The sequence below is a fragment of the Syngnathus leptorhynchus genome, chromosome 8 (genome assembly GCF_054491065.1).
Source record: "Syngnathus leptorhynchus isolate UIUO chromosome 8, UIUO_Slep, whole genome shotgun sequence".
Taxonomy (NCBI): domain Eukaryota; kingdom Metazoa; phylum Chordata; class Actinopteri; order Syngnathiformes; family Syngnathidae; genus Syngnathus; species Syngnathus leptorhynchus.
In genome coordinates this window covers 1157324-1185038 of record NC_141202.1, presented here as the reverse complement: position 1 = coordinate 1185038, position 27715 = coordinate 1157324, and the positions used below count along the sequence as shown (strand labels likewise).

General features: G+C 49.7%; 3 protein-coding genes across 11 annotated transcripts; 1 reads left to right on the top strand and 2 right to left on the bottom strand.

The window, feature by feature from the left end:
- The first annotated feature begins 419 nt into the window (after positions 1–419).
- On the top strand, positions 420–10190 carry ptpn23a (protein tyrosine phosphatase, non-receptor type 23, a). Of its 4 annotated transcripts, none has more exons than XM_085918446.1 (25): positions 420–706; positions 1634–1708; positions 1787–1914; positions 2013–2089; positions 2231–2280; positions 2346–2477; positions 2541–2621; positions 2700–2831; positions 2907–2954; positions 3026–3082; positions 3144–3202; positions 3288–3367; positions 3450–3564; positions 3629–3694; positions 3770–3915; positions 4008–4319; positions 4391–4545; positions 4707–5038; positions 5111–7640; positions 7721–7905; positions 7990–8094; positions 8262–8400; positions 8477–8590; positions 8667–8690; positions 8751–9373. In XM_085918446.1, the coding sequence occupies exons 1-24, from the start codon at positions 623–625 to the stop codon at positions 8676–8678; spliced, it is 5214 nt and encodes a 1737-aa protein (XP_085774572.1). In that variant the 5' UTR covers positions 420–622; the 3' UTR covers positions 8679–8690; positions 8751–9373. The 4 variants fall into 4 exon arrangements, with proteins under 4 accessions (XP_085774572.1, XP_085774573.1, XP_085774571.1 ...); XM_085918447.1 differs by having other exon boundaries at positions 9222–9369; XM_085918445.1 differs by having other exon boundaries at positions 8667–9373.
- Positions 10191–16383: 6193 nt separating this feature from the next.
- On the bottom strand, positions 16384–25605 carry scap (SREBF chaperone). 6 transcript variants are annotated; one of them, XM_085918310.1, is made up of 23 exons: positions 25474–25605; positions 23030–23233; positions 22841–22961; positions 22526–22683; positions 22228–22448; positions 22046–22151; positions 21784–21956; positions 21522–21648; positions 21021–21133; positions 20858–20952; positions 20681–20779; positions 20407–20616; positions 19959–20344; positions 19741–19890; positions 19418–19610; positions 19240–19355; positions 18655–19129; positions 18509–18591; positions 18359–18441; positions 18130–18296; positions 17966–18046; positions 17680–17886; positions 16384–17586 (listed from the first exon to the last, which is right to left on the bottom strand). In XM_085918310.1, exons 2-23 carry the CDS (start codon positions 23149–23151, stop codon positions 17341–17343), a joined length of 3732 nt encoding a protein of 1243 aa, XP_085774436.1. In that variant the 5' UTR covers positions 23152–23233; positions 25474–25605; the 3' UTR covers positions 16384–17340. The 6 variants fall into 6 exon arrangements, with proteins under 6 accessions (XP_085774436.1, XP_085774432.1, XP_085774435.1 ...); XM_085918306.1 differs by having other exon boundaries at positions 23030–23230; positions 25439–25586; XM_085918309.1 differs by having other exon boundaries at positions 25439–25579.
- elp6 (elongator acetyltransferase complex subunit 6) lies at positions 25123–27615 on the bottom strand. Its single transcript, XM_085918312.1, has 7 exons — positions 27304–27615; positions 27153–27231; positions 26975–27045; positions 26706–26830; positions 26326–26536; positions 26114–26269; positions 25123–26017 (listed from the first exon to the last, which is right to left on the bottom strand). The coding sequence occupies exons 1-7, from the start codon at positions 27355–27357 to the stop codon at positions 25895–25897; spliced, it is 819 nt and encodes a 272-aa protein (XP_085774438.1). The 5' UTR covers positions 27358–27615; the 3' UTR covers positions 25123–25894.
- Positions 27616–27715: the final 100 nt, after the last annotated feature.

Here is a 27715-nt window from a genome sequence, read left to right as displayed (position 1 = left end):
TGGTGATGTGTCTGGAGACGTTCTCCACCGAGTCGGCCTCGCGTCTGCACGAGCACACAGCGTCCTCTGCTGGGGAGATAAAGAAGACAACGTGCAAAAGGTGCAATATTACGAAAATAAGTCATATTTGGGGAAATTTGCTAGAATATGACTTTGGTCACAGATTAAAAATTATGTTTCAACTTGGAAAAATAAAAGTTTATTCTGATATATGAAACCATGATATCTCAACAAAATAAACCTTCCTCATTCTTTTTCAACCGACATTTTATCCTTGTGAAATTGTTTGAAAAAAACACACACCCAAATGTTAACGTTTATTTTCCTCATAGAACCAGGAAGCAAGATTGTTGAGCCCATCAAACGTCACACTGCCAAGGTCCAGAACGTGAGAAAAACGCCAGTGGCGATATCGACTACGTTTCCCATCATTCCAAGCTCTTCGGCTGTGTACGTGACGTCGTCCGTCGCACTTCCCGTTCAAGCGTGGACAGCTCCATGACACAGTTGTTTGGGGGAAAGGAACCGACCGAGTGCGTCTTCGTGAGCCGCCTGCCTCCGCCACTACAAGCCGACATCGAGTGACATCCTCGCGGGCTAGAGGGCATCGCTAACCGCCGCCATGGAGGCGGTTCCCCGCATGCCAATGATATGGCTTGATCTGAAGGAAGCGGGAGACTTCCAGTTCAACTCGGCCGTCAGGCAGGTGAGCTGGGCGGGGACGTGGAGCGAGGATTTGGGGGTGGGGGGAGCAAGTGTCCCCAAACAAAACAGCTTTGAGCGGATCCGAGGCGGAGTTTGTCCTGCTAAGCATCCAGGAGAAGTTACCAGAAGGCCCAACTGTTCAGCCTGCCTTTTTGTTCGCGAACGTTAGCTAGGTGTTAGCTAAGCGCTCGCTAACTAAGCCGTTGGTCTAAATAGCTGGAAGCTAACGAAAAAGCTAAAATGGCTGATAAGACAGACAGACAGACAGACAGACAGACAGACACAAGTGGACCAAAACGGGCCCAGCTGGACTTGGGTCACTGTGTTATGAAGTTTGACATGAATATCGGTTATTGGTCCCTCTCGTAAACAACGACTGTTGCAAAACATGGACCGCCGTGGGCTCCATCTTAGCGAAACTTTTATTTTCACTTTGATTGCTTCCTCGTTTTTTCATAAACAGGTCAAAGACGTTATCATCACAAAACCATAAATCGAATGAGTGTGACGTCAGAGCTCATGAGCTGTGCTCAAGAAACTTCCCGAATTTCATTTCTCTTCAATGGTTGCCAATGCTATTTATTGAAAGGTATTTTAATCATAAATAAAACTTCCTCAGTATGAAACCTGAACCTGATATAATATGTGCCTTTGTGCTATAAAGGTTAGGAAACACTATGCTTTAGCCCTTTGTGAAACGTTCTATAATGTGTTGTCAAATGTCCGACATTTATTATGCGTGCTGGTCTCGATTGCTTTTAACATGTTGAAATGTTCCAGTCTTGTAATGGTGTGTGCCAGAATGATTTGTGATGTGTTTGAGGTTTGTCTCAAAGCGAACTTTGAGATCATAAGAAAATAAAGTGCAAAGATTTCAAAAAGTGCTCATCGTGTATCTAAGAGCTGCCATTTGTCTGCCGTCTTCCAGTACATCTTGAAGAACTACAACGAGAATCCCGACAACTACAACGAGCAGCTGAAGAAACTGGAGACGCTGCGGCAGGTGGGGTGCAAGTCACGTGATGTAGTCAAATGACCATAACCGGAAGGAGCGCCTGAAATGTGTTCATGCGTTCGTCAGAGCGCCGTGAACGTCACCAGAGACTTTGAGGGATGCAGCACGTTGAGGAAGTACTTTGGTCAGCTTCATTACCTCCAGAGTCGCGTTCCCATGGCAACAGGACAAGAAGCAGCTGTGGCCATCTCATGGTATGTGTCACATGATGTCTTTTTTTTTTTTCTACAACTGAGCGCAAAGTCATTACAACAATAGTTGAGTCACTGATAAAGAATTTGTGTGTGTGCAGGACTGAGATCTTCTCTGGTAAAACAGTGACCCATGAAGATATCAGCTACGAGCAAGCGTGTATTCTCTATAATCTTGGTGAGATGAAAAATTTCACTTTTTCTTTCTTTTTTTTTTCCAAAACTACATTCAGGACATCATCACAAAAATCCCCAAGAGCCATTCATCCAAGTAAATTGAAATATTAGAAAAACAAATCTCACCTGTGTTGACTTGCAGGCGCTTTGCATTCCATGTTGGGGGCCATGGACAACCGTGTGTCTGAGGAGGTATGATGCAACTAAACACACCTCAACCAACACACACAACTTCTCACACTTTGTTGTGCTTCCAGGGGATGAAAGTGTCATGCACACACTTCCAGTGCGCAGCTGGAGCTTTCTCCTACCTGAGTGACCATTTCAGTCACAACTTCAGCGTAGACATGAGCCACCAGATCCTTAACCTCAACATCAACCTCATGCTGGTAGGACACAAGCACGCACGCGCAGATCACAGCGACTGACGTGTATGCGTGCGTGTGTTTCAGGGTCAGGCTCAAGAGTGTCTTCTGGAGAAATCCATGCTGGACAACAGGAAGAGCTTTCTGGTGGCTCGCATCAGTGCTCAGGTGGGCGTGTCTCCCGTCAGTCGTTCCAGTTCTGACATCACGGCGCTACTAAGCGCGTACGCTGCCACGCCTACCCAGGTGGTGGATTACTATAAAGAGGCCTGCAGAGCTCTGGAGAACTCTGAGACGGCCTCCATGCTGGGCAAGATCCAGAAGGACTGGAAGAAGCTGGTCCAGATGAAGATCTACTACTTTGCCTCTATCGCGCACGTGAGTGTGAAACTTTGACATCTGTGTGCGTGTGACACCCCAATCTTCACCCGCAGCTCACTTTCTCCTCAACAGTTCCACATGGGCAAGCAATCGGAGGAGCAGCAAAAGTTTGGCGAGCAGGTATGCACATACAAGCGGTTGCTCGCCATGCTTGCGTGATGTTTGAGTAGGCCTGTGTGCTTTGTGTGCAGCTGGCATACCTTCAATGCGCTTTGGACAAACTGTCTGAGGCAATCAAGTTGGCCAAGGTACAGAATATCTCGGCGCAGCATCACACTGGTACCCTACAAAGCATGTTTTTGTATCCAGGGTCAGCCTGACAGTGTGCAGGAGGCCTTGCATTTCACCATGGATGTCATTGGTGGCAAGTAAGGAAGACTTTTTTTTCTACCCCCCCCCCAAACCTCTTGAGTCACCCACCACAGTTGCTTGAATTGAATGGCCTATTTGTAGATACAACTCTGCCAAAAAGGACAATGACTTCATCTATCACGAGGTCATTCCTTCTCATGAATCGCTGACAATCGTCAAAGGTACCAAGAAAGATTCTTAAAATCGAAAATCAGATTTTTTTTCTGCGTAGTTTAAGAAGATATTATGCCCTGATGTGTGCAGGCGCCCCTCTGGTCAAAGCTCTACCTGTCAACCCTACGGACCCGAGTGTCACCGGACCGGACCTCTTTGCCAAGCTGGTGCCGATGGCAGCCCATGAAGCAGCCTCCCTCTACAGGTGCGCCGTACCTGTGCTCTTATCCGTTAGCACCTGAGCTGCCACTTAACCTTTGTGTTTACAGTGAGGAGAAAGCCAAAATGCTGAGAGACATCATGGCCAAGATCGAAAGCAAGAATGACACACTGGAGTGAGCCGAGCGCACGTGTCAAAAAAGGAGATAATGCTAATTGCTAAGCTAACACCTCTTTTCTCTTCCCTGCAGGCAGTTCATGGACTCTTTGGGAGTGGAGGCTGAGTCTGTGGACAACCTGGACATGTACAGCCACATTCCGCCCGTCCTGATGGAGAAGTGTGCAGCACTTAGTGTGCGACCTGACACCGTCAAGAGTCTTGTCCAGTCCATGCAAGGTCCGTGGCGCGGCTCTCAATCCGGGCTCCAGGGGAACCCGAGTGTTGGCAAACCTTTGCCGTAAAAAACGAACCTCTGTTCTACGCTTCAGTCCTCTCGGGCATCTTCACCGAAGTCGAATCGTCCCTGCGAGAGATCCGAGACGTTCTGGAATCCGATGAGGCCGGGGAACGGACTCTTCCCGAATCCGTTGCCCCGGGCGAGGTCCACCCGGGAGACCACGCTCAGGTTCTAGCAGAGTTCCAAAGGGACCTGGAAAAATACATGGAGGCCCACGAGAAGGCTAGCTTCACCAACACTGAGCTCCACCGGGCCATGAATCTGCACATCAGCAACCTACGTCTGCTGGGCGGACCACTGGAGACCCTGAGAGACACCCTGCCCCGCCCACAACTTAGCGAAGGTAAAAACGGGACCGTGTGAAATTCTGTCCGACTGGCTGACTAAGCCACGACATGGTGCTGTGTTGAGTAGAGGACATGGCCGGGCTGCAGTGCATGAAGCGCATCTTGGGGAAGGTTCAGGAAATGAAGGACCAGAGAGTCAATTTGGAGAAACAACTGCGGGAGCTCATTGAAGAGGATGACATCACTTCCACCCTGGTCACCACCGAGAAAGCCGACACGAGGGTATGTCGTTTTAGGGGGAATCTTAGAGATCTTACACTGAACCAGGAAGAAGGTCTCAGACAACACTGAGGTGTTTGGTCAAGACTTCACAGTGAGGTACCAAACCAGCAAGAACATTCCTGAACCTGAAATAAACTTTTGTACCCACTTTGTACTTTCAGGACGTGTTTGAGGAGCAGCTGAAGAAGTACGAGCCGGTGAAGGTCTACATTGAGCAGAATCTGGCAGCCCAAGAGAACATCCTGAAGGCTCTGACCGAGACCTACGTTCAGTACGCGTCGGTCCGCAAGAGCCTGAGCGAGACGGAGCAGCAGTTGACCGGCACGGTCCAGGGCCTGGTGGGCTCCTACGAGGCCTACGAGGACCTGATGAAGAAGTCGCAGGAGGGCAAGGAGTTCTACGACGACTTGGAAGCCAAAGCGTCACGTCTGTTGGAGAGAGTCAAGACTCTGTGTCAGAGCAGGATGGAGGAAAGGAAGCACTTTCTCGACAGGTAGGTTTTCTTTATGTTTACAATTTCTGTCAGCATATCCTTCCTTACCTCTGCTCTCCTTGTCACCACAAGCCACAAGAAGCCTCCAGCGAGACCTACGGCAGCGAAGCCTTCCTTGAAGCCAAAATCTCAAGATGAAGACTCCAGTTTGGAAGATCCCGAGTTAGCCCAAATTAATGCCGCTATCTTGGCCTTATCAGAAGACAAGCCAGAGGAGCTTCGCAGCCTCCCACCAGACATTCCTTCTCTTCCCACCTCTGCGGTTCATCAGCCGCGTCCAGAAGCGTTCCTCCCTCCGGGCGCCACCGGCGGCTCGTTGCCTTGGCCCGGTCCCTCAGCCGCCGCCGGGCATCCTCGATTCCCGGCCCATCTCCCGTCACCGGAACTTCTGGCTCGGATCGCGCATTTTCCAACATCTGGCACCTTGCCCGTACCAGGACCTTTGGCATGCAGACCTATTCCTCACGTGGCCCCCCAGATGCCCCCACAACAGGCGGCGTACAGGCCTCAAGGTGGTCACGCCCCAGTCCGCCCTTCAACCACCACCGTGGACACCATTCAGACACCCATACCCAGCTACACTCCGACGCCTCACTACCCCGTCCCACCCTCGGTTTCTCCCGCTTACACGGGCTCCCCTGTCCCACCTTCAGTATCTAGCGGCTACACGGCCTCCCCCATCCCACCGATGGGTGCGCCGGCCTACCCCCAATGTGGGCCTCAAATGACACAACCGAAGCAGTTGCCCAATCAGTACCCACTCCCCATGGGCCAAGCCTTGCCCTCAGGCTACCAGACTGGACCGAGAGCACCGCCCACCCCTCACCCTCCGCTGCAGGCCTACCCGCATGGATACATGCAGGCGGGAGGCCCTCCTCACCTGGGCCCCCCTTCCCAGCCGGGAGCAGCGTTTGGGGCCCCGCCACAGTCGGTGGCCGTTTCGCAGCTTGGCCACCGTCCACAGCTTGTCCGCCCGCCACAGTTTGGCGGCCCTCCGCAGCCTGGCCCCCCTCCACAGCTCGGCGCCCCTCTGAGGACTGCCGCTCCTCTGCATCCCGCCGCCTCACCGCAGTACCCACAAGTGTTCCCAGGTCCGAGGCAATCGCAGCAAAACGGCTACTCGGCTCCCCCGCAGATGCCCCAAGGCTACCAAGCCCCTCAGAACTACGCCCCCCAGCAGCACCCTCAGCTGATAGCGGGGCCCATGCCAACTCGGGGCCCCATGCCTGCGCAAAATGCTCCTCTCCAGCTCCCCCCAACATCTCAGACTGCACCGCCTGTTTCTCAAGCTTACCTTCCGCACCAACACCTCCCAATGCATCCCGGCGCCCAGCAACTCGGAGCCCATCCACAAATAACAAGTGGCCCCACGGGACCGATGCCTCCTTGCGGCCATCACCCACAGATGCCTTCTGCTTCACAACCTCATCTGCTTCCCGGTGCTCAGCTCCACCATCCTAGGGCTCCCATCGGCCACATGCCCCCCGCCTCCATTGGCCCGCAGCAGCACCCCGGACATCCTCCCATTCCAAACATGCCGCCCATGACCATGCCCGGTCACACCCATGTCCAAGGCCACCAAAGTGGGAGTGTTTGCTTTCCCGGAGGGGCCCCCATGATCCCTCAACAGCCCCTGGCAATGCAGACCGTCGGCCCCCAGCAGCCTCAGCCCTCTCTTGGCGTGGCCCACTCACAGCCTTCTATGTACCCATCAGGTCCAGGAGCTAACGTGCCCTCAAGTGCCCCACTGACATCACCTGCTCTTGGCCCGCATGGTCTGCATCCTCACATGGCCCCCCAGCACATACTCCACCCCTCTCCTGGAGGTCCCCCCATTGGACAACCAGCTCATACTCCCTCCCAATCGCCTGCACAATCTACATCCCCCACACCTCCTCTGGTTCTGACACCCCAGCAGAGACCCGGTGTTTCCCCCAATATGGGTAGCACCCTTCCGCCAACTCTTCCGGCTCCCTCGGCTGTCTCTCCTCCATCTGCTGCTCTGTTCCAGCTTCAGAACTCCAGCAGCCACGACCTCCTTTCCTCCAGTCCTGAGAGCCAACTGGGAGGCACAAAGTCCCCCACCAATGTCCTCCAGCCCACTAAAGCAGACCCACAAGAAGGGGAGCGCCGCAAGAAAGACTCCCAGGGAGTTCTTCTGATCCAAGGCGATCCGTACGAGTCTCCGGAGCTCGTCGCCCGCCTCAACACCCAATTGGAAGATTTTCGAGCGCAGGCCGAGTCACTGCAGGAGCCTTCGAGCGGTGAGAAGGGGATGTCGGTGCTGGACGTGCACTGGAAGGATCTCCAGGAGCAGCAGGAGAGAGACGCCCGGCAGCTGTCCATCGCCATCGCCCGCTGCTACACCATGAAGAACCGGCACCAGGATGTCATGCCTTACGATCTCAACCGTGTGCTGCTCAAGTCGGGCAAAGACGATTACATCAACGCCAGCTACATCAAAGACTTGTCGGCGTTTTGCCCGCAAATCATTGCCACTCAGGCGCCGCTCACCGGCACCGCCGCCGACTTCTGGTTAATGGTCTACGAGCAGAAGGTCTCCTTGGTGGTCATGCTGGTGTCGGAGCAGGAAATGGACAAGGTACGACGGCCGTCTTGTGGATTCCGAGAAAGCATGTCGATGTGAAAACTCGAAGGTTTGTGTTATTTCTGCCCCGGTAGGGAAAAGTGGTGCGCTACTTCCCGACGGAGCGCGGCCAACAAATGTCTCACGGCCCCATCAAGCTCAGCCTGACCACACACAAGACCACGGCCACCCATGTGGAGCGCATGATCAGCCTGCAGTACAATGAGCAGAGCCTGAAGCGCACCGTGGTCCACCTGCAGTTTACTTCGTGGCCGGAGTTGTACGAGCCTCGCTCGCTTCCTTCCGTTCCTGCCTTGTTTGCGGTTTATATTCCTGTGACGCCTGTTCCTATTGTGTCCACCAGGGGGCTTCCTGAAAGCATGAGCAACCTGCTGCACTTCATTCGGGAGGTCCATGGACACTACCTGCACCAGAGACCCATGCACATGCCCGTGGTGGTCCACTGTAGGTAAGACTACCAATCCATTACAGATGAGTAAGGAGTCAGGTAAACCACTATTACTAAAATCAAACGTCAAAATGCATCGTGTCAATCAATGTTGACGAGTTAGGGTAGTGCGGGTATTGCGACACTCCTTGGTGGATAGCTTGAATGGAACGTGTTCCGTGCCATAGCTCTGGCGTGGGTCGCACTGGGGCCTTCTGTCTGCTGTATGCGGCGTTGAAGGAACTGGAGGCGGGGAACGGCATTGCCGACCCGCGGACCCTCGTCATGAAGATGCGGCAGCAGAGAAAGAACATGCTGCAGGAGAAGGTTGGACGTCATCCCAAAAAGTTTGCCGCCGCCGGTGTACTTAACGCGACTCACTCGTTCGTTTCGTCCCGCGCAGCTGCACCTCAAGTTCTGCTACGAGGCTGTATCGTGGCACGCGGAGCAGATCTTGCTACAGCACGGTGTCTCCGTGGTCAACTTCAGCAAGAACGCCGCCGCGACCAATTCCAAGGTAATCGCACTTACACGTTCAAGCAAGCCAACGCATGCAGTTTACACAGAGATGTTTGTTTGGGTCTATTCCACAGAGAAGTTTCTAGTCCGAAGAGAAGGTACTTGTCCCGAGTGAAGGTTCTAGTCGTAAGGGGAATAATCTTGTCCCAAATGTGAAGGTTCGAGTGCCGAGGTAGTTCTTGACCAGAGAGAAGATTCTACACCCGAGGGAAAGTACTCAAGTCCCAAGTGAAGGTCCTAGTTCTGAAAGAAGCTACTTTTTGGCTAGGTGCTAATTTAGAGGGAATATTTTCATCCGAAGGGAAGGTTGTAAATATCAAAGATTGCTTTACTCCTGTGTGGAAGCTTGTAATCCTGGGGAAGGGTCTCAGTCAAGAGAGAGAGAGTTAAGTGGCAATACAATGATCTAGTCCCAAGGGAGCGTTCTATTGTAAAAAATCTTTGTCCAGGGAGAAAATAGTAGTATAGTCCCAAGAGAGCTATTAACAGTCTCAAGGGAAAGCACTATTGCCATGAAGAAGTTCTTTTTCAAAAGAAAGTTATAGTCAAGTGAGAAGACTCTAGTCGTCAGGCTATGCTCTGGTCCAACTGCAATAGTTGCTACCGTCACTTCCTGGTCTTGTTTGCAGTCGTATTCCCGCCAGGAGTCCCAGCAGGACTTGGTTCTGGGCGCTGACATGTCTATCAGCTCCATCCAGGCCACCATCGCCAAGCTCAGTGTACCACCCCCGGGTGACCTGGTCCCAGGGGACCTGATCCTAGATGATGATGATGACGATCCACCCCTCTCGCTTTCGCCACCCATCCACTTATCAAATGACCCCAGCCCCTCTCTGGAACTTCCTTTCTCGGGGTCACCCCCTGCCTGCTCAGAGTCGCCCCCTGCCGCTCTCTCCCCTACGGCACCTAACGGCCCGGTTGCGGCATCACCGCCACCCGAGACGCCGGCCACTCCGCCGCCAACCTCTTCTTTGGAGCTGCTGGCCTCGCTGGCCCCTGAGGCCTTCTCCATGGAGGGCGGCGGCGGTGGGGGGACCAAACGTGTGACCAAGCAGAGCTTCCTGCAGCCAGTGGAAGGCCAGGGGCTCCATGGTACCAGGAGCAGCGTCGAAAGCACCGACCCCCTCAGCGGTTTAGACCCCCTCTGGAGCCTCAACAAAACCGAAAGCAAATAACTAAAAACATCTCAGCATGCATCGCTACCCACTTGGTGGCACTTTGTTAAGGTGACCAATCAACCAATTTATGTTTGTAAATATTTTAATGTTTCACTAATTGTCAACAATTAAATAAACTGAGTTAGACATCATGCCGCATCAAACCTACTTAAAAAATGGCGTACCAAGTCTTATGAGATCATATTTCATGTCAGACCAGAGGGATGAGGTGGCCGGAGTTTTGGCCTCTTTGTTTTTTGAAGCGATTTTTGGAGCACAACTAAGCAGGTCTCACGTATAGCTTTTGTATTTTGCAAGTATAACACAGTAAACACACCTGTGCTTTTGATCTGAGTATGACTTTGTTGCACTCTTGGATCTCGCTAGCGCTATTTAAGTTGCACTTGAGCAAGTCAATAAAGAAATCGCATTGTATTATCAGTGTTAGTGATGTGCATTCTTGTTCGTTTAAGTGAACTGAATCTGTAGAATCAGAGATTCGTTCAAACCAATCGTTCAGTCAATCGTCACCCCCAACATACACACTGATCTGTTTTTTTTTTTTTTTTTCAATAATACAACTAAGCAATACACCTCACTACACCAGACCAAAAAACAATCAAGTAAACACGGTAATGTCAACAACGGCAACGCACACATTTTTCTCTTACTACAACATCCTGTAGTAACAACCCATATACATCAAACAATAAAAATAACTATGTATATGTGTGTGTATATATATATATATATATATATATAAAATGGCGGTGTACCTAATGGAGTGTCCGAATGACGTCATAGATCAACCAGCCAATCAGAAAGTGGGGGTGAGGGCGGGTGTGGCACTTTTCACCTTCCGTTAAGCTTTTTTCCCTAATAAAGTGGCCTGTGATTAGGTACACCTGAAAATGGCGGTGTACCTAATGGAGTGTCCTTGTGACGTCACAGATCAAACAGCCAATCAGAAAGTGGGGGGTTGTTTGGGTGTGGCACTTTTCACTTTCATTTAAATTTTGACCATGATTTTTCCCTAATGAAGTGGCCTGTGATTAGGTACACCTGAAAATGGCGGTGTACCTAATGGAGTGTCCTTGTGACGTCACAGATCAAACAGCCAATCAGTAAGTGGGGGGTTGTTTGGGTGTGGCACTTTTCACTTTCATTTAAATTTTGACCATGATTTTTCCCTAATGAAGTGGCCTGTGATTAGGTACACCTGAAAATGGCGGTGTACCTAATGGAGTGTCCTTGTGACGTCACAGATCAAACAGCCAATCAGAAAGTGGGGGGTTGTTTGGGTGTGGCACTTTTCACTTTCATTTAAATTTTGACCATGATTTTTCCCTAATGAAGTGGCCTGTGATTAGGTACACCTGAAAATGGCGGTGTACCTAATGGAGTGTCCTTGTGACGTCACAGATCAAACAGCCAATCAGTAAGTGGGGGGTTGTTTGGGTGTGGCACTTTTCACTTTCATTTAAATTTTGACCATGATTTTTCCCTAATGAAGTGGCCTGTGATTAGGTACACCTGAAAATGGCGGTGTACCTAATGGAGTGTCCTTGTGACGTCACAGATCAAACAGCCAATCAGAAAGTGGGGGGTTGTTTGGGTGTGGCACTTTTCACTTTCATTTAAATTTTGACCATGATTTTTCCCTAATGAAGTGGCCTGTGATTAGGTACACCTGAAAATGGCGGTGTACCTAATGGAGTGTCCTTGTGACGTCACAGATCAAACAGCCAATCAGAAAGTGGGGGGTTGTTTGGGTGTGGCACTTTTCACTTTCATTTAAATTTTGACCATGATTTTTCCCTAATGAAGTGGCCTGTGATTAGGTACACCTGAAAATGGCGGTGTACCTAATGGAGTGTCCTTGTGACGTCACAGATCAAACAGCCAATCAGAAAGTGGGGGGTTGTTTGGGTGTGGCACTTTTCACTTTCATTTAAATTTTGACCATGATTTTTCCCTAATGAAGTGGCCTGTGATTAGGTACACCTGAAAATGGCGGTGTACCTAATGGAGTGTCCTTGTGACGTCACAGATCAAACAGCCAATCAGAAAGTGGGGGGTTGTTTGGGTGTGGCACTTTTCACTTTCATTTAAATTTTGACCATGATTTTTCCCTAATGAAGTGGCCTGTGATTAGGTACACCTGAAAATGGCGGTGTACCTAATGGAGTGTCCTTGTGACGTCACAGATCAAACAGCCAATCAGAAAGTGGGGGGTTGTTTGGGTGTGGCACTTTTCACTTTCATTTAAATTTTGACCATGATTTTTCCCTAATGAAGTGGCCTGTGATTAGGTACACCTGAAAATGGCGGTGTACCTAATGGAGTGTCCTTGTGACGTCACAGATCAAACAGCCAATCAGAAAGTGGGGGGTTGTTTGGGTGTGGCACTTTTCACTTTCATTTAAATTTTGACCATGATTTTTCCCTAATGAAGTGGCCTGTGATTAGGTACACCTGAAAATGGCGGTGTACCTAATGGAGTGTCCTTGTGACGTCACAGATCAAACAGCCAATCAGAAAGTGGGGGGTTGTTTGGGTGTGGCACTTTTCACTTTCATTTAAATTTTGACCATGATTTTTCCCTAATGAAGTGGCCTGTGATTAGGTACACCTGAAAATGGCGGTGTACCTAATGGAGTGTCCTTGTGACGTCACAGATCAAACAGCCAATCAGAAAGTGGGGGGTTGTTTGGGTGTGGCACTTTTCACTTTCATTTAAATTTTGACCATGATTTTTCCCTAATGAAGTGGCCTGTGATTAGGTACACCTGAAAATGGCGGTGTACCTAATGGAGTGTCCTTGTGACGTCACAGATCAAACAGCCAATCAGAAAGTGGGGGGTTGTTTGGGTGTGGCACTTTTCACTTTCATTTAAATCTTGACCATGATTTTTCCCTAATGAAGTGGCCTGTGATTAGGTACACCTGAAAATGGCGGTGTACCTAATGGAGTGTCCTTGTGACGTCACAGATCAAACAGCCAATCAGAAAGTGGGGGGTTGTTTGGGTGTGGCACTTTTCACTTTCATTTAAATTTTGACCATGATTTTTCCCTAATGAAGTGGCCTGTGATTAGGTACACCTGAAAATGGCGGTGTACCTAATGGAGTGTCCTTGTGACGTCACAGATCAAACAGCCAATCAGAAAGTGGGGGGTTGTTTGGGTGTGGCACTTTTCACTTTCATTTAAATTTTGACCATGATTTTTCCCTAATGAAGTGGCCTGTGATTAGGTACACCTGAAAATGGCGGTGTACCTAATGGAGTGTCCTTGTGACGTCACAGATCAAACAGCCAATCAGAAAGTGGGGGGTTGTTTGGGTGTGGCACTTTTCACTTTCATTTAAATCTTGACCATGATTTTTCCCTAATGAAGTGGCCTGTGATTAGGTACACCTGAAAATGGCGGTGTACCTAATGGAGTGTCCTTGTGACGTCACAGATCAAACAGCCAATCAGAAAGTGGGGGGTTGTTTGGGTGTGGCACTTTTCACTTTCATTTAAATTTTGACCATGATTTTTCCCTAATGAAGTGGCCTGTGATTAGGTACACCTGAAAATGGCGGTGTACCTAATGGAGTGTCCTTGTGACGTCACAGATCAAACAGCCAATCAGAAAGTGGGGGGTTGTTTGGGTGTGGCACTTTTCACTTTCATTTAAATTTTGACCATGATTTTTCCCTAATGAAGTGGCCTGTGATTAGGTACACCTGAAAATGGCGGTGTACCTAATGGAGTGTCCTTGTGACGTCACAGATCAAACAGCCAATCAGAAAGTGGGGGGTTGTTTGGGTGTGGCACTTTTCACTTTCATTTAAATTTTGACCATGATTTTTCCCTAATGAAGTGGCCTGTGATTAGGTACACCTGAAAATGGCGGTGTACCTAATGGAGTGTCCTTGTGACGTCACAGATCAAACAGCCAATCAGAAAGTGGGGGGTTGTTTGGGTGTGGCACTTTTCACTTTCATTTAAATTTTGACCATGATTTTTCCCTAATGAAGTGGCCTGTGATTAGGTACACCTGAAAATGGCGGTGTACCTAATGGAGTGTCCTTGTGACGTCACAGATCAAACAGCCAATCAGAAAGTGGGGGGTTGTTTGGGTGTGGCACTTTTCACTTTCATTTAAATTTTGACCATGATTTTTCCCTAATGAAGTGGCCTGTGATTAGGTACACCTGAAAATGGCGGTGTACCTAATGGAGTGTCCTTGTGACGTCACAGATCAAACAGCCAATCAGAAAGTGGGGGGTTGTTTGGGTGTGGCACTTTTCACTTTCATTTAAATTTTGACCATGATTTTTCCCTAATGAAGTGGCCTGTGATTAGGTACACCTGAAAATGGCGGTGTACCTAATGGAGTGTCCTTGTGACGTCACAGATCAAACAGCCAATCAGAAAGTGGGGGGTTGTTTGGGTGTGGCACTTTTCACTTTCATTTAAATTTTGACCATGATTTTTCCCTAATGAAGTGGCCTGTGATTAGGTACACCTGAAAATGGCGGTGTACCTAATGGAGTGTCCTTGTGACGTCACAGATCAAACAGCCAATCAGAAAGTGGGGGGTTGTTTGGGTGTGGCACTTTTCACTTTCATTTAAATCTTGACCATGATTTTTCCCTAATGAAGTGGCCTGTGATTAGGTACACCTGAAAATGGCGGTGTACCTAATGGAGTGTCCTTGTGACGTCACAGATCAAACAGCCAATCAGAAAGTGGGGGGTTGTTTGGGTGTGGCACTTTTCACTTTCATTTAAATTTTGACCATGATTTTTCCCTAATGAAGTGGCCTGTGATTAGGTACACCTGAAAATGGCGGTGTACCTAATGGAGTGTCCTTGTGACGTCACAGATCAAACAGCCAATCAGAAAGTGGGGGGTTGTTTGGGTGTGGCACTTTTCACTTTCATTTAAATTTTGACCATGATTTTTCCCTAATGAAGTGGCCTGTGATTAGGTACACCTGAAAATGGCGGTGTACCTAATGGAGTGTCCGAGTGACGTCACAGATCAAACAGCCAATCAGAAAGTGGGGGGTTGTTTGGGTGTGGCACTTTTCACTTTCCGTTAAGCTTTGACCCTGATTTTTCCCTAATAAAGTGGCCTGTGATTAGGTACACCTGAAAATAGCGGTGTACCTAATGGAGTGTCCGAATGACGTCACAATCTGTACCTAATCACAGGCCAGTTCATTAGGGAAAAATCATGGTCAACGCTTAAATGAACGTGAAAGGTGCCACACCCGCCCTCACCCCCACTTTCTGATTGGTTGTTTGATCTGTGACGTCACTTGGACACTCCGTTAGGTACACGCCCACTTTCAGGTTTTCCTAATAACAGGCCACTTCATTAGGGAAAAATCAGGGTCATGGCTTAAATGAAAGTGAAAAGTGCCACACCCGCCCTCACCCCCACTTTCTGATTGGCTGGTTGAGCTGTGACGTCACACTGACACAGGTGTACCTAATCACCTCATTAGGGAAAAAGTTTAAGTGAAAGTGAAAAGTGCCACACCCGCCCTCACCCCCACTTTCTGATTGGCTGGTTGAGCTGTGACGTCACAAGAACACAGGTGTACCTAATTACCTCATTAGGGCAAAAGTTTAAGGGAAAGTGAAAAGTGCCACAGCCGCCCTCACCCCCACTTTCTGATTGGCTGTTTGAGCTGTGACGTCACTCGGACACTCCATTAGGTACACCGCCATTTTCAGGTGTACCTAATCACAGGCCACTTCATTAGGGCAAAATCAGGGTCAAAGTTTAAGTGAAAGTGAAAAGTGCCACACCCGCACTCACCCCCAGTTTCTGATTGGCTGTTGGATCTATGACGTCACTCGGACACTCCATTAGGTACGTCGCCATTTTTTCAGGTTCGTTCGCTAAGATTCATGAGTGAGTGACAGACAGCGTTGCTGCTATGCCAGTCGACACACGTTATGCCGACATTGATGTTTTAACTTTGTATTTGTTGGATTGTAGTGATGGTGTTATTATACCGAATGTGTTTGTGCTTGAATAAAAGGCGAATATAAAAACAAGGAATAAAACACCAGACAAGTTATAACATGAATGTTTATTAAAATAATATTTAATGTGTAACTGCAGTCGATATATTGGATAACAATATTTAGGCATATATCTGCATACACGTTATTTCAAACCTACTATAAATTAATCGTAAATCAACATTCTGGCTTCACGCCGGCCAGGAGGGAGACAGACGCAACACGTTCACTGACTGATGCGATGATGCACGCACGGGAAGGAAGGAAGGAAAGCAGTACACCCATTGAGTCGTTTGTTGGCGAATGGGAAAGTTAGGCAGGATTCGTTCCCTCACTGATCCGCTCCGTTCTCGCGATGAATTGGAAATGCAAATCACTCACTCACTGATTCGTTCGCTCACAGATCGGTTCGGTGGGTGAACGGGAAATGCAATTACGTCATTTTCTTCTTCGTTTTGTTTTACGGCCAGTTGGCACCAGCTTCGATGTGCATTACCGACACCTACTGGTTGAAGTCATAAGAACTGGAAAAAAAACCCGAATCCTTTTAGCAAGTCATTTGTTCACTCTAGTTCACTGAAAAGATTTGTCCCTATAACTAATCGTTCACTCACTAGCCAACACTAATCAGTGTCTTTATTTTGGAAAATTAGTACAAAGTCCTGTGTTACAAAACATATCAATAAGTTATGCCACTACTTTAGCGCGCGCACACACACACACACAGCCAGCCACCCAATGAGGGACACGGAATCACCTCTTGGGGTGAATTCCCGGAAGTTGTCTGACGTTACATGGAGGAAATCAAAACAATGACACCAACATAAAAGTGCCTAAAGAGCCATAGATTAGTGTGTGAAAATACATTCTTATTCTACATTTGCTTTGGTCCAGAGAGTTCAGTAGCAAAACTTTTAACGCAGGGGTAGGCATTTCATTTTTAAAAAGCACAGAGGGTGGCTCGCACATGTTTTTTTTTTTTAGGATGAACAGTACATGCATCAAATGCATACTTGAGTGCTGGGTGGACCCAATAAAAGCGAGCGAGCCATACTTTGCCAACACCTGCGCTAAAAGGACGAAGAAGTAGTATTTGTATCTCACACAACTCAGTATGTTACTTTCTGATCTCACATGCGCAACTTAGTAAGTAGATGTTAGAAATGTAAACCAAACCTGCGCCGCGTTCAACTCGGGAAGTAACAGGAAGTGTTTTCCCGCTGCTGACAGTGCATTGCCAAATCCAGTGTGAAAGGTCCTTTGCGCATCTCATGCAGCTTATCAAGTTGTGCGTGTAACTTATGCATCGCACAAACAAGTCTGTTATAGCTTGTAAACACAAAAAAGGACGAGTCAGGTTGTCTCCCAAGTTCCAGAAGAGCTCAAGTACCGCTAATAAATAGTTGTTATACATAACAAAAAGCACCCCCTGGAGGTGAACGTAGTTGGCAGCAGGTCACATGTTTGCACATGTTTGCACATGACGTGAACGAGGCAGCGAGGTTTTTCTTTCTCAAAAAAGGATGAGGATGGGCAGCATACAGGGCGTCAAAGATCAGATCTCAGTCCAGTTTCTCCAAAACCGACGGTACGAAGACCAGACTGAGCTCGCTGCCAAAGTCGCAAACGATGGCGGCGTTGTTGAGGACAAGTAGCTGCCTCACGCCCTGACCGTCGCTACTGGGACCTAAGTAAACCGTCTGAATCAAGTCTCCGTAGTTCAAGTCCCAGAAGGAGACACAGCCCAGACCGCCAGTCACCAGGAGAGAGTCTGAGATCAGACCCAGGCTGGAACCGCAGCCGGCCTCCTGCCAAGGACAACACGTGCGCCGGTCAAAGGAAATAAAAAAAAAAAAAAAAAAAAAAAAAAAAAAGGACAGCGTGCGCACACAAACACACACCTGCTGTATACAGTATAGTTTGATGCCAGTACTCCGATTCCATACACAGATGAGGTCATCCAAACCCGAGCTGATAATACAAAGCGGCGCGCACACCAGGGAGGTGACGTCGCCACGATGACCGTAAACGTGGCTGACGCGGTTTCCCGTCAGGACGTCCCACAGGCAGATGGCGCCGTCCTGGCCTCCGCTCGCCAAGACCATGGTCTGAGGAAATAGCGCAACGACAAACGTCAACGACGCCTGCTAAGGATTTGCATTGGTCGGACGGCTAACGGGAAGTGACCTCATCGATGTAGACAGAGGTGATGCCTGCCGAGTGGCCCTGCAGTGTGAAGAGGCAGCACGAGTCCTCCAGACGATAAACCTGAGCACGTAGAAACATTCAGCACATTCGCATATAACCCGACCCAGCCCTCTCCACACACACCAAAAAAAAAAGATCCTTACTCGCACAGTATGGTCGTGGCTGCCGGTGACCACCCTGCCGGCGGCGGCCCTCAGCACCGTGATGGGCTTCTGGTGGGCGCACTGCACCGAGCGCGTCAGCTGACAGCTTATGGCGTCCTCGCTGCTGTAGCAGGGCGACGTGGCCATGCCGCCCAGGCAGGGAGTGCCTAAAACAAAAAAGCTCAGCCTTTCGAGTGTGACACGCACGCATTCTTCAAAGCGCTCTCACCTCGATACTGAAGCAGAGCGAGAGGTTTGTTGACGTCCAGGCTGAAGAAGTCCAGGGAGCCGTTCAGACGCGCCGCCACGATTCTGATCCAAGCCACAAAGGCGTGCTTCACTTAATGGTGTATTGGAAGTGAAAATTGCTGCAGCGTACCTGTTGTTGAGGAAGGCCAGCGCCGTAATGCCGGAGGTGCCCTCACTGGTGCACCGCAGGCGGCCGTCGGCCGTGTCCCACAGCTAGAAAGGTGACAGCGTTACGCGACTCTCAGGTCTCACCCGTGCGCGCCATCTTGTACACACCTCCAGTTTTCCATTGCTCCGCCCAGCGGCGATGAGATTCCCCCTAAGCTCCAGCGCCCACACGGAGCCGCCGACCGAGTCCGGGGCCGTCGTGTCGTAGGCGTCCCCGAAGCTAGGCTGCGCGCGGCTGCGTGGAGGCGCGCTGGAGGAGGACGGCGAGGACGAGGAGGGGCAGAAGAAGTTAGACGGCGAGGGCGGCTTGTGCGCCGTGTAGGCGTCCGCCACGAGGTCACCGTAGTCAAAACCGTCCCTGGGGGGCCACGACGTGGGGGGGCAAGCCGGCGTGGAGGTGAAGTTGGTTTCGATGAGCGGCGTCAGGTCCGGCTGGTCTTTGAAGAGGGGCGGCCGGCTTGGCGTGACGCGGTGCCTCACTTGGTAGCCCTCGTCCTCAGACATGCTGTCGCCGCTCAGGGAGGGGTCGGGTTCTTCGTAGCTCAGGTTTTGCATGAGTTCCCGACTGCTGTTCCGCCTCAACCTGGATGGTACGCAAGCCGCGTTTAGCTGGCATCAAATCTCCTTAAAGTGGCAGCCAGCTAACATGTCAGTGGCATGTGCAGGTTTCCGTCTAACAAACAAAAGACTTACCCGTGCTTGGGGATGACGGTCAGGCAGTCTCCCGTCTGAGCATCCCAAACCCGGATCTGTCCGGCCAAGCAGCAGCTGGCCAGCAGCATCCCGTCACTGGCCAGACACTCAATGTCCTGCAAGATGTCAAAGCTGAATGATCCAAATTCTCCAGCGTGGAAATTCTCTCGTTCCGCACCATGCTGTGACCCCGCAACAGGAGCGGCGAGATCTCGCTGACGGGCGGCCAGTATCCATAGCCGTCGCAGGGCCGGTCCCCTCGGCGCCGGCGCCCGCCGTTCTGGCCGTAGTTTCGCGGGCAGAGAAGCCGGTAGAGACAGAGAAGGAGAAGAACCAGTAGGACGCCGGCCGCCAGGCCCAGCGCCGCCACCCTGCATGGAAGAACTGAATTTTACAGGCGCTCCAACAAGCCAACAAAGTGCTATGTGACTAAGGGGAAAAAAAAAATAATAATCTTTCAAACTAGGGTTTAAAAATAGGCTTAGGGATTCCAAAACTGACTTGTAGAGCGTCAGGTCCGTCTGGAGGTCGGCTGCCACCTTGGGAACCGGCGGCATAGTGTGTTGCGTGTCCTGAGGGTGGCGCCCCTCGATGGCTTCCTGAGGGCTCAGGTGAATGGCAATGGGGATGACAGGCAAGATGCTGATATACCTGAAAGGTGGCCACCAGTTAAGACTCCCCTCAGGGTTTGCAATCAGTGCTGGTGGTGGTGTACTCACCTCTTGGCTAAAGTGATGTTGTAGTAGCTGAAGAGTGAAGGCCAGTGCCTGAAGGAGAGTCTCCTCCATCCTTCCTCGTCTTCAGTCCCCCAGGTGATCTGGGGTGCGGCCGCAGAAGACTGGGGGATGGGTTCCGCCTTGGAGCCCGCCGGGCCCTGCACTTGACTGTCAGGCACGGGCGTCGGGTCCGGCGTCAGGCGGTCAGTGAGGGTGCCGGTCGGGTCTCCTCCGCGGAAAATGGGCGCCACCTCCAGGTGGGGGTTCAGACCGCCGCCGCCGCCGTCGTCTCCCAGGGGACTTTGCTCGGACACTTGCGCAGCCAGGTAGGTGCGCACTCCGGCCGGGTCGGTATAGACCAGTATGCCGATCCAGATCACCGTGCTGACCTGCAGAAGGGACGGTGGAGTTTAGAGTTTGTCCCAGGACCAGTTGGATGTGAGCAACTTACCATAATGATGCGGTGAGCCAGGTGCGTACGTGCCAGAAAGTAGACCAGTCGCAGCCTCTTGGGAGGACGCAGGTTCCTGGCGGAGGTCTGCAGGGTGATGGTGTGAGGAAGCAGCCTCGGCGGAGACGGCGCCGACCGTGTTCGCAGAGAGGAGGGCTTGGGCGCCGGCAGGCTCTCCTCGGTCCGCATGTGCCCATGCAGGTCCACCAGCTGCAAAGATACTTTGATGGATTATCGATTCCCGCGAGCTTCTTACGTCGGCGCGTGTGCGGACCTCCATGCGGCGGATGTCTATGGACAACACGGTGGTGAAGAAGAACATCTGCAGGAAGAAGTCGGACACAAGACCCACCACGGCAAACAGGCAGAACTCCTACGAGGATCCGCGTGAGGTCACTCACAAACGCTTCGGCCATATTTGAGGTGCGCAATTCCGTAACGGCTCGCAAACCTGGATGGCTGGCACCAGCGTGAAGTATCCAATAAGGATGATGCACAGCTCGGTAGCCATGTTCTTCATGATGGACCAGCTCTCGTTACTCAGGCCTAAAGAGACGAGTTCCAAAAGTCAAAGCGTAGCTACGGCTACGGCAATATTGCCGGGCCCTACGTACCCTGAGCGATGCGCAGCTTGACCTCCAGATCAACCGGTGTGGACACCACGGACTGGGTGAGGACCAAGACGTTCTCCACGCCAATCACCACCACCAGGTATGGAAAGATCTCTCTAAAAGGACACATCTGTTTAAAAGCTAGGCAAGCAACTAGACATTTTTTTAATAATCAATCAATCAGTCATTTCTTTTCTCTTTTCTAGCTTCAGGCCACATGATCTGTTCTGTGGTGATGCCTAAGATTTAGCGGGAAAAACAAACAACGAAGCGCAGTGGCATTTGCTCCGAGTGAGGCCGTTTGTTCGGATTGGTGGAGGACGCTCGTCACGCCACGTCATCTGCTTTTCAGGCATTCTCACCATTGGACGGATGTGCGCCGTCCATGTCAGGATAGATCTGACTTCACAGACTGCATGTAAACATTGACACAAATCACTGGAAGTAGGCCACTGATAAGCCTTTGTGCGTGTGTGTGTGCGTGGGTGCGTGCGTGCGTCGTACCCTCCGTTGAGAGTGGGCGTGAGTCCAAAGAGCGTGCACAGGCCGACCGACATGAGCAGCGAGCTCAGCACGGTAACCACAGCCGCCAGAGCCAGACCCCACTTGGACTTGACCATGTCGATCTTACCTGCAAGGCAAGGAGGAAGAGGACCATCGATATCATAATAAGTCTCCTTTGATTGGAGGAAGTGTTCCTCACGTTGCTCTCCAAACAACAACAACAACAGTGCACCAAAAGCGACAAAGAGCAGAGAAAACTGACGCGTGGAGAAGTAGATGTAGGCGAAGAGGATGATGTAGGTGGTGACCAGCGGGATGAGCTCGGCCACGCCGATCTCCTCCTTGAAGTGCACGTGGACCATGCGCTCGTTCTTCAGGCTGCAGTTGGTGGACGGGTGCAGCTGCTTCAAATGAGCGCGAAGGCTGCTCAGGAATCTAAACACGCAAAAACAGGCGTCTTGAGTTGAATGGCGGCAAATTTGTGGATAACTTGAGCTCACGCAGAAGCCACCAAGGCGCATCACCTTGCGTCGTAGGTGGCCAGCACCATGCTGATGGTGTACGTCACCACCCGCTTCTTGTTGTATTGGCCGACCCCCGTGAGCTTCCCCGGAACGCCGAACAGAAGGTCTGGAAGGCACATTCGGACGTCAAAATCAAGCCCGCCCCAACACGCGCCGCGAGCGGCCGCTTTTGCGACGGCCACCTCTGAGCGTGGCCGAGGTGTGCAGGCCTTTGGGTTCGTGCTTCTGGATGGTCTTCAAGGGGTCGGGGTCGGCGTCGAAGAGTTCGCGTTGGTTCTGCCAGTAATTGGCGGGCGAGACCAGCAGGCAGCCGTGCTCCGGCAGCACCGGGCGCATCCGTCGCAAACCCGGCAGCAGGTCGCTCACCTGTAGGCAAAGCGACTCCAGGCTGCGAACGCCCGAGCTGATGACAGAGAGCCCGACAACACATTGAAGACATTTTTGGGCAAGACGTTCAGGTGTTCCAAAAGGATGGCCGACCTGTCGGTGTGCACGTGGTTGCGGATCTCGTCCAGCAGGCCAAAGACTCGCCCCAGCGGCGAGCGAAAGACGTCCACCGGCACCAGGCTGTTGTCCCACGGCGACACGGCCGCCTTCAGCAACACTTGCTGGATGTATGCTACCGGAGGTCCCTGGTACTGTGTCAACACCGACATGTCCGTGAGAAGCCAAACGCTTCTTCCATTTTTCCCAAAAGATCTCAGGAACCAACAGCAATCATCCTGTGCCGTTCGCTCCCATTGACGGATATAGACGTCAAATATTTACTTGGAAGTAAAAAAAAAGCGGAGATACCCAGTCAGGTTGTTCACCGAGGTCTCCTCGAGGCTCGTGGGAAGGAACGCTGTAGTCCCGCACGTTGGTGCTGAACTCCACAGGGCCCGTGCCGGGGATGGGGAGCCTCAGTAATGGATAGCTGCCCAGAAAGAGACAAAGTAGTGTCCCCCCCCCATTGCAAAATCTCCAAGATGGCGGTGTACACACCAGCAGATGAGGATGCTGACTGAGGTGAAGAGGATGATGGGCACCGGGTAGGTGGCGCACAACAGCCCGTGGCGGTAGAAGGCCGCCGCGATCTTCTCCCTCAGCTGCTCGCGCAGCATCATCGTGACGGACGGCGTCAACTCCCGGCCATGGAGGAGAGCGGGGCGCCCGACCAGCAGACGCCGCGGGACATTCAGGTTCCTGCTGAGCATAATAATAACATCTGTATGAATATACATAGAAAACCACAAATAATATTCGTCACACACACACACACACACACACACACTTACATGGTGCGTTCAACTATTCCACAAATCCATTTATCGCCAAGGTGGAGTACTCAGCTCGCTCGAGCCGTGCGCTCGACTCTGCGTGTTGTGTTGTTGTAATGGGTGGGCCTCCCATTTATGAAAGAAAAATGTGAGGCGGCAACATTTGCTTAATTGTCACTTGCTATTTATGTTGTGCCAGTGGCACGTCAAACTACCGCAGAGTGAGAAGTGAAAAGTAAAATTGGTGTTATTGTAACAGAACATCTTGCCTGGCTGGCTTAAACACTCACTCCATGTAGCTACTTTCAAGGTGTGTGCGTGCTTGGCGCGCGACATGTAAGCCAGCGTGCTCATGTCCGCATTCCTGATTAAACAAAAGACCATGAGAATGCACTTTAGCCATCGTGTTTACTAGCCTGCTGGACTTTTTCAAAGTTCAAATTGCATCCCCGCTTCCATATTTTGCTTACATTTTGATTATTTTTTTATTATTATTTTTGGTGATATTATTGCCAATTAATGCTGGCAGAACAAATGGTTGTAGAGCTCCTCCAACGAAGTCCAGTTTACAACCCGTGACCCCCTTCTAAGTGAGTGAGCAGCCATTGTGTTGAAATCTTTTTAGCACAAGACAGCAAGAATAATAAACACAAACTACAATGTCGCACAAACACCATAACACTACTCATGGGTAAAGTTCTAGAAACAAAAACTATTTGAATTTCTCCATTTGTTTATCTTTTCAAATGCGTGGGAAGAGCACCTTAAAAAAAATCACACATTTCATCTCAATTGAAATATTGATAAACCAAATGATACTAATATTATTTCACAAAATCCTTCTACCCTAATAACTCATCAAAATCAATCAATCAGCAAGATTAAAGATGTACACGGAAAAACCCTCTCACCTCTTTTCAAAAACGTTTCCTAAAACGGAAGCCCTGAAGGAATTTCCAGGTCTCAGCAACATGACAATTCATTGAGTCATTAAAATAATTGAAGGGCGTTGTGCATGCGAGTGCGACTGTCATAGTGACATGAGATCAGATGTGCTGCCGCGAGTGAGAAAGTACTAGGACACACACGCTTCCTTCCTTCCTTCCATCTATCAATCATTAAGCACTCCAACTTCATGTGTAGCGTTCATCTACATACTAACAAACGCACGCGCGTGCACACACACACAATTTCTATTTGTAAATATATGCATGAATACTTTTTTTTAACGAGTAACCCCATCTTAAACCGTGCACAATGATCGTGTGACCTCATGTATTCAAATGATCTGGCCGTATCTTAAGCAGAAAGTAGCTGAATTCTCGAGTTACAAGAAGGCCGAAAGGAACCGATGGATGGATGAAGAATACGCACCCAAAAACGCAAGAGGCTGCCAGCGTGCAATTGACGCTAATGCTAACGTTACGACCGAATAATGTCTACTTTACAACCTATTCCAAGTCGTAACTCGTGAAATGCGGTCATGATACGATATCATTTTTCGTGCTAAAACGATAAATTAATAAATGTCAAAAGGAAAGTAAACATGCGTCTCAGGTAGGAAAGTTTGTCAAGTGGGTTAGCATTAGCCTGTTAGCTCCTCTGAGGTTACACGATAACATCCTTTGAAGTGACATTAAGTAAGTAGCGTTACCTGACAGGTAAATTCAATCCACAATCATTTACGGGTTGTTTGTCTGTCTATCTGCCCGCTTTGTTAGCATGTTTAGGCTAGGAAGCTGTTAGCGTCCTTAGCATCAACTCATCACATCGAACACGTTGAGTATATTTACTAACTCACACCTTTCACAGAAAAAGTCAATATTTATGATTCAATAAAATGCTCAATAAGAAGCTCTTACTATCATTTTGGGGCGCCCGTAAATTTGCTCGATATGTTTGCACATGTATTAAAAACAACAATTAAATAGACAAGTAGGTGGAAATTATTTCTCGTTAAATACAATCTCGTACATGTCGGTAAGGGCACCACTAGCTGCAAAAATCTGAAATGAAAACATTGGCGCGATACTTTGCGCGACTAAAACGTCAATTTAAAAGAATTCTTTTTTGCTTCCTCTTAGGAATAACACTCGTCACCAAGCAGCAAGCGACTTGAAGCGTCAATACTTGCCTGGACAAATGTCACGGTTTCACCGCAGCCAATACCTGGAATAGCGTCGGGTGGTCGATAAAAGCAGCTAAATGTTGCCTGGCATGTTTTTTTTTTGTTTTTTTTTTGCGTGGTCCACAAGGCTGACCTGCACAACCTGAGAGTCGAGTCCAGTCCACAAAAGCTTGATCCAAGCTTGTTAAAGCTCTGCACATTTCAGACCGTTGACGCCCACAGCGACGTGCTGTGGCGAACTGCTGTCACTACAATTGTAAAAGCTATTTTTTAAAACAGTCTTTTTGATATGTGTGCTACTAAAACAACTCGTGAATTATTACTGTCTGAAAAGAGGTCCGTTGTATTTCAATTTTAAAACTATTTTTCGGTACACACATAATTGTACCTTACAGTAAACAAAAAGGCCAAATCTAGGAAAATAAGAAGTATGATTTTGAATGTACAATATAGCCGAGGTGGCTAGAGAACAGCGCTGGATGTCCCCGGAGCGAAGAAGGAAGCTCCTCTGTCGTGGACTTTGTACTGAAAAGTCTTTTTCTTCTGTTGACTGCCAGCTTGTCTCCTCCTGTCACACACCTCCACCTTAACACAAACATTGTCCAATCGAGCACTTTTATTGACAAGATAGTGGGAGTAGATCTTTTGCATATGAAGCCACGTGTGGCTTTGATAGCTCACCTGACCGTGAATGTCCCTGCAATATCCCGTCGGAAGACTTCGTACATGAAGAGCGAGGCTACACTGGTGAGTCAAACCACTCAGCAGCCTCTCCGAGCCGTCGTCGCTTTCGACGGCATCTTCTCCGTCGCAGCGCAGCAGCATCACCACGTTACCCTGCCGCCAAAGACGAGTCAAGGTCGCATCCGGAACCTTCTCGGAAACGGACCCACCTTCAGCCGTGAGCAGACGGCGGCGCGGCAGTAATGGCTGAAGTCCAGCACGGCGTCCACGGTGACGCCGAGACTTAGCAGCAAGCTCACGTCGTCCACCAGCAGCACGGGGGGCCCGTGCCCATCGTTCGCTCCTTCCTCTGCGCTCCTGGCGTGACTGAAACTGGAGGAAACAAACTGGACGAGACTTTGCAAGCCTGCACTGGGATTCCTGAAGAAGAGGTGAGACAGAACAGAAGGCAGTTTATTGCTCAGGACATTTTTGAGCAGTCTGTAGAGAAAACGAAATAAAAAATTATAGTCAGTGTTGACCACTTTCCAGACGTCGTGACTGTGATTCAAATCTGATTTTTAAAAGACAGAGAAGGAGAAGGTTTCACCTTAAGAAATCCATGGCCTCACTTCCTTTTCGAGCATCATGCGGATTGAGGATGGACAAGGATTCGTTGAGGCCTTCAAGGAACACCAGCTGACCTTTTTCCTTTGCCTGAGAGAGACTCACACCCTCAAAAGACACGATACAAAATATTCGCATCCCTTCTGCATCACACGCTCTTTATATTTTGGCCAGCTTACGAAATATTGATGAATATAATGAGTAACTCCTTGGTAATGTTATTTAACACAAAACAAGTGGTGTGTGAATTACCAGTCTTTGGCTAACCGCACTGTAGTGACTCAACGACTGCGCCAGGGCCACGAAGCACACTTGACAGCCCGCTGAAATAAAACATGACACTTCAGTAACTTAGCAATGTTGCGAGGCTTCTTATTCGTGTGTTTGTACTCGGTGCTGTCATGTTGCATCATCACGTGTTTATGTTGACCTCTAAGGTAGAATCCAAGGAAGTGATGAATGAGGAAAGAGGCATCACTCTGCCTGTCAGACAGCAGCACAAACTCTCCCTAGCAAAACAAAACAAAATACGTCATATCTATCAGAAATATACGTGACTTACTTCCACTTTGGCCTCTTACTCTGCTGAATTGCTCCGGGCTGACGTTCAAGATGCTGTTGAGCTCTGCATACATCGTTAGCCAAACTAGCAGCTAACTAGCCACCACTAGCTACATGTCATAAACACAAAATCTAGCCAAATGCTTGCTTAGACCTCACGCTGGCACAATGCTCAATACTATTAAGCTCCAAGGCTTCATTTGGCTTCATTCACTAATAGAAAGAGTCGACATTATCATGGATTTCATTAGCAGAAGCGCCACGATGCTAACTTTAGCGCTAACCCGGGTAGCGTGGTGTGACCAAAGAGAGATTCACGAAAGGAGGATCGCTCACTCTTCTACTTATATAAAATCACACAATTAAACGTACAAGCTTTTGTGTCGCATCTGTATTTAGAGTGGATCTTTGACGTGTTTGGAAACCGACATT

Coding starts and splice junctions, on each gene's coding strand:
- elp6 (XM_085918312.1), bottom strand. CDS start 27,357: ATGTATGCAGAGCTCAACAGCATCTTGAACGTCAGCCCGGAGCAATTC. Junction 26,831..26,974: donor GTGCGGTTAGCCAAAGACTG/GTAATTCACACA, acceptor GTGTCTTTTGAG/GGTGTGAGTCTCTCTCAGGC. Junction 26,537..26,705: donor GAGGCCATGGATTTCTTAAG/GTGAAACCTTCT, acceptor CCTCTTCTTCAG/GAATCCCAGTGCAGGCTTGC.
- ptpn23a (XM_085918444.1), top strand. CDS start 623: ATGGAGGCGGTTCCCCGCATGCCAATGATATGGCTTGATCTGAAGGAA. Junction 3,203..3,287: donor ATGGATGTCATTGGTGGCAA/GTAAGGAAGACT, acceptor GCCTATTTGTAG/ATACAACTCTGCCAAAAAGG. Junction 4,320..4,390: donor CCGCCCACAACTTAGCGAAG/GTAAAAACGGGA, acceptor TGTGTTGAGTAG/AGGACATGGCCGGGCTGCAG.
- scap (XM_085918305.1), bottom strand. CDS start 24,277: ATGTTGCTGAGACCTGGAAATTCCTTCAGGGCTTCCGTTTTAGGAAAC. Junction 23,234..24,215: donor GGAAACGTTTTTGAAAAGAG/GTGAGAGGGTTT, acceptor TATTATGCTCAG/CAGGAACCTGAATGTCCCGC. Junction 19,611..19,740: donor ACGGACCTGACGCTCTACAA/GTCAGTTTTGGA, acceptor TCTTCCATGCAG/GGTGGCGGCGCTGGGCCTGG.